The following is a 10,032-nucleotide window of genomic DNA, read 5'->3' on the forward strand; positions in this document are numbered from 1 at the left end:
CTGAATTTCTCAGAGGTAGTGGCATGAACAGGTACTACAGTTGGAGCTGGTGTTGGCATCGACGATGCAGCCTGCACAGACGATGCTGCCTGAGCTGGTGTTGGCATCGACGATGCAGCCTGCACACACGATTTTTTAGAAGCTGATGTTGGCATTGATGATGCAACCTGCACGGACGATGCTTCCTGAGCTGGTGTTGGCATCGACGATGCAGCCTGCACAGATGATTTTTTCGAAGCTGATGTCGGCATCGACGATGCAACCTGCACGGACGGTGCTGCCTGAGCTGGTGTTGGTGCCGATGATGCATCCTGCATAGACAATGTTGTTTGAGCAGGTTTCCTAACGATATGCTTCTTGTTAATTATGCGATTTCGTTCTTCTTGAAGTTTTCCTGGTGCTAATACCTTAGCTTTTCCACCTCTTTTAGTCATCTGTTGTCATAAAAATAAAAGGATTAGTCAGTCTCACACTCTTAACATTATCATAACATTATCAAATGCAGTTTCTGATAAAATTAAAAGTAAAAGAAAAGAAACAATGTTGTTTCTGATAATTCAAATGCAGTTGCCAAACATTATCATAACACGCAAAAACCCCTCCAAACATCAACAACAGCAAAAACCTCTCCATACTGTGGCGAGTCCGAAAACTGCCACGTATACCTACCATAGCGCCGCAGTTACGGATATTTGATAACACAACACTGCTCTACAGGAAACAATTTGAGCAATTTACAGTACGGATTCTTAATGGAGAATCCAAAATGCCCCCTAGTTTCAACAGAGAAGATGTGGATTTTTTATTATATGCCAGAAGACAGATAAAGGGAGGCGGCTGCTTGCTAAATAAAAAAATTTCATAAAACATATAAAGTGAATTCTAGTTCTACTAGAAAACAAAACATTCATTGTTGTTGTACGATATTCTCATACATCTCCAAACTTTATAAAAACAGGACTCATATTAATCAATCAATAAAAAAAGTTAAGAGAAAGATATGCATACTCTATTGTGGTCCTAAAGTAATAATAACTAAAAGATTAACAACAACTTCATGATAAAGCATGCAACGATCTAATGCAAAAACATGTAAAATGATATTGCAAGGTGTAGAAAACTGTATTTGACCTTTAGAAAGTATTATACTGCATGATAGCACAGGGAAGAACTATAGTGATTCACTACATAGCCAAATTATTGGATATTAGAAATGGAGCCATTTCAAATACAAAGGAATGCTGCTAACAAAGGAGGGGTAAACAAAGAAAAAGTTCTCTACAGGGAAAAGATAAATGCACAGCGACTTAATTTATCTTACATAACTTGTCCAGAATTGATTCTAGCTGAGAAACTAGAAAGAGAAACTAGAAAGAAAAGAAAATTTAGTTCTGCTTCACCCTCTATCTGCTTCACTAGTAGAGCAATCAAAAATCTCTTCAAACACATCTAATTGTGACATGTCACGCAAACAAGATATTGCTTCAATTTCTACATTGGGTAGCGCCGGTAACATCCCATCAGATTGATAAGGTACTTCATCCTCTATGTTGTCAATCTCTACGCGACCCCTTGGTTTTGTGGTGATTGCCGCACACCATCCACGCATATCTCTACACATTTCTAGATATGGGACATAATACACTTGTCTTGCATTTTGTGCAAGGATGAAAGGATCATAAGGACGATAACGTTTATCCATCTTAATATCCACAGTTTTATATTGTGGGTGAACCTTTGTGCCCGTATTCCTTGTTGGATCAAACCATTCACAATAAAAAACTGGAATCTTATGCTTCAGACCAAAGTAATCTAGCTCAAAGATATGTTTGATTATTCCATAAAAATCAGTATTTCCTCCTTCTGCAAGACCTTTCACGTGCACACCACAATTGCTAGTTTTTCTACCTTTGCTCCATTCTTCAGTATGAAACTTGTACCCATTGATAAAATACATGTTCCATGATATGGCCATTGATGCAGGACTGCGATACAAGGCAATTATATCTTGGTTAGTAACTCCATTTGTCTCCTCATTTACATATTTCTTCAGCCATATGGGAAACTCTATATGTATGCGCCCAGATGAATCTTCTATATCTAGAGAGTGGTTCTCTAAGAATATGCTGAAATAAATCACACGATTCATAAGTAAATATCTATTATGATATGCATCAATAATTTGATTGAATATATTATGATGCACACTTACTCAAGATATGGTTTAACCTCATCACAATTTATCAAGACATGCACATGTGAAGACTTCCATTCCTTATCAGATAGAAAATATTTTCGTGACTTCCCACTTGGTCGACCGCCACTTTGTAGAATGGACATTGTAGGTAGAATGTCATCATTGTCTAAATGAGGTTTGTTACTAAGATTTATGGTTGGCAACAAACGGAAAGAGTTGAAATAATGAGAGCAAAAGTAATTTGTCTCGCGATGTATATAATCACTGCATATGGAACCTTCAACTCTAGCCTTATTTGTCACTGCCCTCTTTGAGACTCCCATAAATCTGCACATTCAATCATTCCACGTTTATTAATTTATGATAAACATGCAATAACTTAATAAAATCAACCACAACAATTACCTTTCGAATGGATACATCCATCGGTACTGTACTGGACCACCTAGAATTGCTTCTTTGGCAAGATGGATTGGAAGATGCTCCATTGAGTCAAAGAAACCTGGTGGAAAAATCCTTTCCAACTTGCATATGATAATTGGAATATTCTCATCCAACTTAATTAAGTCGTCCATCCTCAATGTATTGCAACAAAGATCTTTAAAGAATCGACTTAGCTCAGTTAATGGTTTCCAAACCAAATCTGGCAATGAATGGAATGCAATTGGGAGTAAACATTCCATGAAAACATGACAATCATGGATCTTCATCCCATGCACCGTACCCTTTTCTACATTGGCACACCTACTGAGGTTTGAAGCATAGCCATCTGGCATTCTCAATTCCTTAAGCCATTTACAAACCAACTTGGCTTCAGATTTGGTTAGAGTGTAACTAGCCTTTGGTTTACCATTCTTTCCGTTTTCTAAGGGTTGGAGCTCCAAGTCCCCGCGAAAGCATAATTTAGCCAAGTCTTCTCTTGCCTTTTCATTATCCTTTGTTTTATCCTTAACATTCATGACAGTATTAAATATATTATCGAAAACGTTTTTTTCTATGTGCATCACATCGAGGTTATGCCTTAACAAGTTATCCTTCCAATATGGGAGATCCCAAAAAATACTTCGCTTTTTCCAATTGTGATCCACTCCATACCCTTCGAATTCTTTCCATTTCGCCTCCCATCCAATTTCAGTAACTTTTGGAAAATTACTTATTACCGCCCATATATCTTTCCCTGTGGAAATGGGAGGTGGCTCATTGGTCACAACCCTATTTTTTAGGAAACTTCTTTTACTCCTTCTGAAGGAGTGATTAGATGGCAAGAAACGACGATGACAGTCAAACCAGGAATTCTTATGGCCACTTTTCAAGGTGAAAGCATCAGTGTGTTCCATACAATGAGGGCATGCCAATTTACCTTGTGTTCCCCATCCAGATAACATACCATAGGCTGGAAAATCATTAATTGTCCACATCAAGCAGGCTTTCATGATGAAGTTTTGTTTTGTAGATATATCATAGGTCAATATTCCATTGGACCACAATCGATGTAGATCATCAATCAATGGTTGCAAGTAGACATCTATCTTTAATTTAGGGTTTTTAGGTCCGGGTATGAGGCATGCCAAAAACAAGTATGGTTTGGTCATGCACATTTCAGGGGGGAGATTATACGGAGTAACTATTATTGGCCAACATGAGTATGGAGAAGCAGACGCTTGAATGTAAGGAGTAAAACCATCTGAACACAGACCCAACCTTACATTTCTGGGTTCCCTAGAAAAGTCAGGATATACACTATCAAAATGTTTCCATGCTTTTCCATCTGACGGGTGGCGAAGGATGTTGGAACTATTTTTGTTCATGTGATGCCATCTCATTTCACTTGCCGACTCAGTTGATGCATACAATCTTTGTAATCTGGGAATGATTGGGAAGTAGAACATTCTCTTCACTGGGATATCTTTGTACTTTCCCATGCCAGTCTTGCGAGGAATGAACCTAGGAGCATTACAAAATTTGCACTCTGATAGATTGCTATCATCCTTGTAATATAACATACAACCATTCTTACAACAATCAATCTTCTCAACCTTTAGCCCTAACTTAGATACCAACTGTGTTGCTTGGTAATAGTTCTCGGGCAAGCATTTTTGAACTGGACATACACTTTTAAGCATTTGTGCAACAAAATCTAAACCTTTTTGTGGTACATGCCAATTAGACCTAATTTCAAGAAGTTGAGTAGATATTGATAATATTGATTGGGTAGCTCCCTCATAAATGGGCTTGTTGAAAGATATCAACTTGTCATAAAATCGTTTGGCATCTTCGTTGGGAAACTCATCCTCCGTATATTCCTCAACTTCTATGTTATCATTCACGTGAGAGAATACTCCATAAGGCCTAAAAGCATCATACACCATCTGATTCATTGCCTCAATTTGGTCATCATGATGCACATGCTCACTACTATTTGAATCATTCCTTGTATTAACATTGAGCTCTACTTCTCCATGTTGAGTCCAAATCCAATAGTCTGGTTGAAATCCATCTCGATACAAGTGAAGTCTAACATTAGTTGGTGTTCTTATCTTGAGACACTTGCAATTTATACACGGACACCTTATCCCTCCCTCAGATTTACAAATAGGTTGTTTCAAAGCCCTCTTTACGAAGTCTTTAACCCCGCGAACATACTCTTCTTTCAATCCGTGTCTATTGGAATATACTCTATCGTACATCCAAGTACGATCCATTTTCTATAAGGCAAACAATTAACTCGTCAACCACTGAAAATTAAAACATATATTAGACAAAAATGAAGGGCTGATAAGTTCCTAATGGGTATTAGGAGAAAATCAGATAACTTCCTAATGGGTATTAGGAGAGAATAGAATACATGCATTCCAAGGGATTTTTATTTTATTTTCAGTGGTTCAAAAATTAAACATGACGAACATACCAAATTTTAATACTATTGTACATTATTATTTCAGACCGTAAACAAAATTGCTGCACAGATTTATAAATCTATTAAACTGCTGTATATTTTAACAAATCCAATAAGCTATTGTACTCACTTCCTGAAATCTAACTAAAACAATGTAAGCCTTAATTCTTAGTTTATTTTTTAATGTAAACCGAACCAAAACTACATGTTAATGGAAATAACTAACAACTTGCAGTATGTAGTCACTATATAGACTGTCATGTACAGTAGTACCAAATTATTACCATGCCAACACAAATCAACATACAAACCAAAACAAAACTTCTACCTACAAACATACGCAACCAAAACGCATAAGGTAGCCGATACACAAAGCAACCGCCTCGAAACCAGAAAAAAAACACAACACTGGGACAGTGATCACAACAACAGAATAGAACTTAATTCGAAATATAAACAAAATCTATGCGAATCAAATGCCACAAAGGTGAAAGGTTATATCCCGATGCTAGAATTTCATTTACAACATAACCAATTCGCAATCCAAGGGAAACCGAAAAGAGAAAAACACAACATAGCCAATGCGTGTTCGAAATCAAAATAAAGTTCAAAAATTTGTAAATCATACACTTAGCTCGAACTATGAGTTTAAACAAGTGGTAACCACAATCAAACAATTCTCTTATAACAATTAGAGTTAACGGTGCCGACAAAAACTAACGGTAACTATAACCAAACCGTCTACGCAAACAGAGCCGTACAGTGCAAAAAGAAGAAACAAAATAGATTATGATTATTTACAATGTTATTCCAAAGATAAAAGATCCAACACTTATTCTGAGAAAAAAACCAACACTCCGACATAAAGACATAGGTAACCGACACAAATTTATTCACAACATGACGGATACGCGATAGATCAATTGACAGGTAGGCAGTTAACAGAGAAAAGGTTGGATCGGGAAGCCTATAGTGTGGATTGGCTTTAGGCTGTCTTGTGATTTTCAAGAAGCTTTAGGCTGGCTTTACGCAACTCAAGATGTCGGACGCAGCCCCGTTTTAAATTTTGCTAGACCTTTTATTCCAATAGAGTTAGTCTTCTCATTGTAGTGGATTTATGTTGTATGACACCATTATTTTTGCAACAATAGTTTCTAAGTTTAATAACCTTGGTACAGCAGCACTACAAGTTCTGCAAAGCTACCCAACGATACATACCATGTTACCTCTTCATCGTATAATATATTGCCCAAGTTAGTTATATAACCTTGGTACAGCAGCACTACAATAGTTTCTAAGTTTAATAACCTTGGTACAGCAGCACTATAACCTTGGTACAGCAGCACTACAATAGTTTCTAAGTTTAATAACCTTCATCGTACAGCAGCACTACAATAGTTTCTAAGTTTAATAACCTTGGTACAACAACACTATAATTTTCTTAAACATACTTGCCATAAGTTAGTTATATATTGCCCAAGTTTTAGATTACTTCTATAATACCATATAACATATTGAAATAATGGTTTTTGATATGAACATACGCTTATGATTAGAACATACCATATAATATATTGCCCAAGTTTTATGATTAGAACATACGCTTATGATTATCTATTTTTGGTTGTACCTGCAAAAAAGTTAGAGGGCAATGACTATGAAGAAATACTTGCCATAACTTAGTTATATATTGCCCAGTTTTTGGATTACTTCTGAAACAACATTTAACATATTCAATCAGAGTTTGCTGCTTTAATTGATTAAATACATCATGTTATGATTGTCTGTTTTTTATTGTAATTGCCAATGTTATAGCAACATGACTATGAAGACATATCTTTATTGGTATGAGTTATCTGTTTTTGAAACCGTTACACTTATTTTACATTTTTCATTAGATTTTTCATGTCTCTACTAGCAATGAATCTTACACGACATGTTCCGGAAATCAACAAATACACACTTCATGATACATCTTTCAAGCAACCCTGAACCTCATCACACAATGCGTATGTTGCAACAAATTTTAAACATTTAAAAGTATTTTGGTTATTACATAAATTATATTTTCCATTTATTTATATTCAAAATCTTGGATTTAATTTACTTAGTTTAAAATAAGTGATGCTTATAAGATACAAGTAGAAACTATACAGCTTTCACAAACACAGGTAGAAACTATATAGCAGAGCAATCAAAATCACATTTAACACCACACATATGTTCATAACAGGAGTATCATAGAAACTATACAACTTTCACAAACACAACTTTCACTACTGATGCAAACAGTTAATAAATTTGAGTCCAGAAAAAACATTTCCTTCAAAATAAATTATAACCCCAACCTTGAGAAATACTAACTGATGCAAACACTAACTATTGCAAACACTAACAGTTCAGTCTGGTTCCAAATTAACATAGGGATGACTAACCTTGAGAAAGAGTTGTCTTTACAAAATCCCGGATGATATAGTGCTTCGGTTCCAAATTAACTTGCATTCAACAACTGCTTACTGCCTCCACTAAGTAAGATGAGCATTCTTGAGAACCTACATTCAGAAAACCAATTAGCAAATAATTTGATTTTTGTAGTTTCAGACTTAAAGGAGACTTTAAACATATTTGGAAACAATACTAAACTTGTAAAGAAAAGTTGATTCCAGCATCCACAAAGCCGATAGTTCTGGAAAACCTACATTCAGAAAACATAAAACATATGACTATCTCATACTCATTAAACCAAAACTCCATGGAAATCACTTGAGATGAATATGCATTACCTTTGATGATTCAGAAACCCTTTAACGAGGGATTTTGAATTAGGGATTCTTCAATGGATTCACGGATTAGGGATTCACGAATCGGTTCACGAAATAGGGAAAAAAGGGATTCACGATTTAGCATGGAATTAGGGTTTTCGTTTTGTGAAATGAAATGGAGGGAGAGTGAAAAATGACGAGGGAAAAGGAAAGAGGGAAATAAGCTGTCGTGCAATTTTTGGTCCGAAATAGAAAATTACATAGAGTCCGCCAAGCGGACTCTAATTAATAAATAAAATACTTAAACCTTAAATATATATATATATATATTATAGATAAATAAATGGAAAATGTATATGTTATAAGAATAGAGTCGGCTCAGCGGACTCTAAGTAAATAAATACTAATTAAAAAATAATGCTACTAGATAGAGTCGGTCTCACCGACTCTAAATAAATTAATCAAACATTCTTCAAAGGTAACATAACAAGTAGTGTCGGTTTTGCCGACACTGATAAAAAAAATAACTTGTCTTAAAAGATGTACCTAGATAGAGTCCGTTAGTGTAGGCTTAGCCGACACTAATAGTGTCCGTGTCGGTGGCCGACTCTAAACTAGGAGGCTAAAATGACTTATTGTAGTAGTGATAATCCACCAAAATGGATGATTGATATTAAGGATACTATGAGCTTTCCCATGACCTTTGTCTGGTGTGCCTTGCTTGATCCTTGAGTGTGATTGTTGCATTCATGCATTCATCTGCATTCATGTCATCAGAAAAATCAGAAAATTTTCAAGGAACTTGCAGGGTTTATTTGCAAAATTTTCAGACATGGAAAGACCAAAAAGGCATACAAAGAAGTACAGCTTTAGAAAACCCGATGTGAAAGAGTTAAGGAATCTGACATCCTATCTATTAGATCCCTTGGGTTTCAAAGCTCGTTATGGGAAGCTTCTGCCTCTGTTGACTACTCAGGTTGATGAAGGGTTGATGAGTACTTTGGCTCAGTTCTATGATCCTCTGTATCACTGCTTCTCTTTTCCGGACTTCCAGCTGTTGCCTACATTGGAGGAGTATGCTCATCTTCTGGGTATTCCTATTCTAGATCAGGTGCCGTTCAGTGGCTTAGAGAGTATTCCGACTTCTCGAGAGATCGCAAACTTGTTGCACATAGATGAATCTTTGATCAAAGCGTATATGACTACCAAAGGTGGAATTCAGGGTCTTCCTTCTGATTTCCTCATCGCTCAAGCTACTGTTTATGGGAAGGCCAGGAGTGAGGATGCCTTTGAGGCTTTATTCGTGCTGCTCATCTATGGTTTGGTATTGTTCCCCAACATCGACAAATTTGTGGATGTGAACGCCATTAGGATTTTCTCAGTTCTTAATCCCGTTCCGACTCTGTTGGGTGATGCCTATGTCTCTTTGCATCTGAGGAATGCAAAGGGTGGAGGAGTTATTGTGTGCTATTTGCCTCTGTTGTATAAGTGGTTTATTTCTCACTTACCGCAGACGCTTGCTTTCAAGGAGAACAAGGGATGTCTACGGTTTTCCCAGAGACTTATGTCTCTCACTAATGATGATATCTCTTGGTATGATCGCTGTAAGACCCCAATTTTGTCCCTAAGATCCCTCATGGCATCATATCATATCATATCATTGCCTCAAGGATCTTTGTGCGCCTTGCCTCCTTCCCTGTGGGTGGGTTAGCTTTTGAGTGTGATTCTTGATCACCAAGCATGTTTGGCATATGTATACTATTGCTTTTCTCTTTATCATTAATCAAAAGTACAAAAATATGTCATCTAACCTTTGTCTTGCAGATGAAGCAATCACAGGTCAAGACAGTCAAAGGCAGCCATTGAGCAATAGATGGTGGCCATTCTTGAGAATTTGGGCACCATAATCATTCATAAGAGTTCATATGAGCCATGATACCATTTTGAATCAAAACCCCAAGTGGTAGAGACTTGAATTTCATCTGAGCATAGCCAGGTCAACTGAAGGCCTAGAAAAGTCAACTACCCAGTCAACTGTTGGATTTGGAGGTGGGAAATGATTAGAAATACTTCATTCATGATCAAACAAGTCTCATTTGACATTTCAAACATCAACATTGAAGAAAATAAAGTCAGGTCAAAACTTTCCAAAAATAGAAAGTGACTTATAATTCAAA

The 10,032-nt window shown here is 36.5% G+C and overlaps 1 protein-coding gene across 1 annotated transcript; it reads right to left on the reverse strand.

Annotated features, from left to right (window-relative positions):
• Positions 1 to 1,396: 1,396 nt before the first annotated feature.
• On the reverse strand, positions 1,397 to 4,899 carry LOC127137958 (uncharacterized). Its single transcript, XM_051064364.1, has 3 exons — positions 2,603 to 4,899; positions 2,213 to 2,524; positions 1,397 to 2,126 (listed from the first exon to the last, which is right to left on the reverse strand). Exons 1-3 carry the CDS (start codon positions 4,897 to 4,899, stop codon positions 1,397 to 1,399), a joined length of 3,339 nt encoding a protein of 1,112 aa, XP_050920321.1.
• Positions 4,900 to 10,032: the final 5,133 nt, after the last annotated feature.

This window comes from Lathyrus oleraceus, chromosome 4 (genome assembly GCF_024323335.1).
Source record: "Lathyrus oleraceus cultivar Zhongwan6 chromosome 4, CAAS_Psat_ZW6_1.0, whole genome shotgun sequence".
Taxonomy (NCBI): Eukaryota; Viridiplantae; Streptophyta; class Magnoliopsida; order Fabales; family Fabaceae; genus Lathyrus; species Lathyrus oleraceus.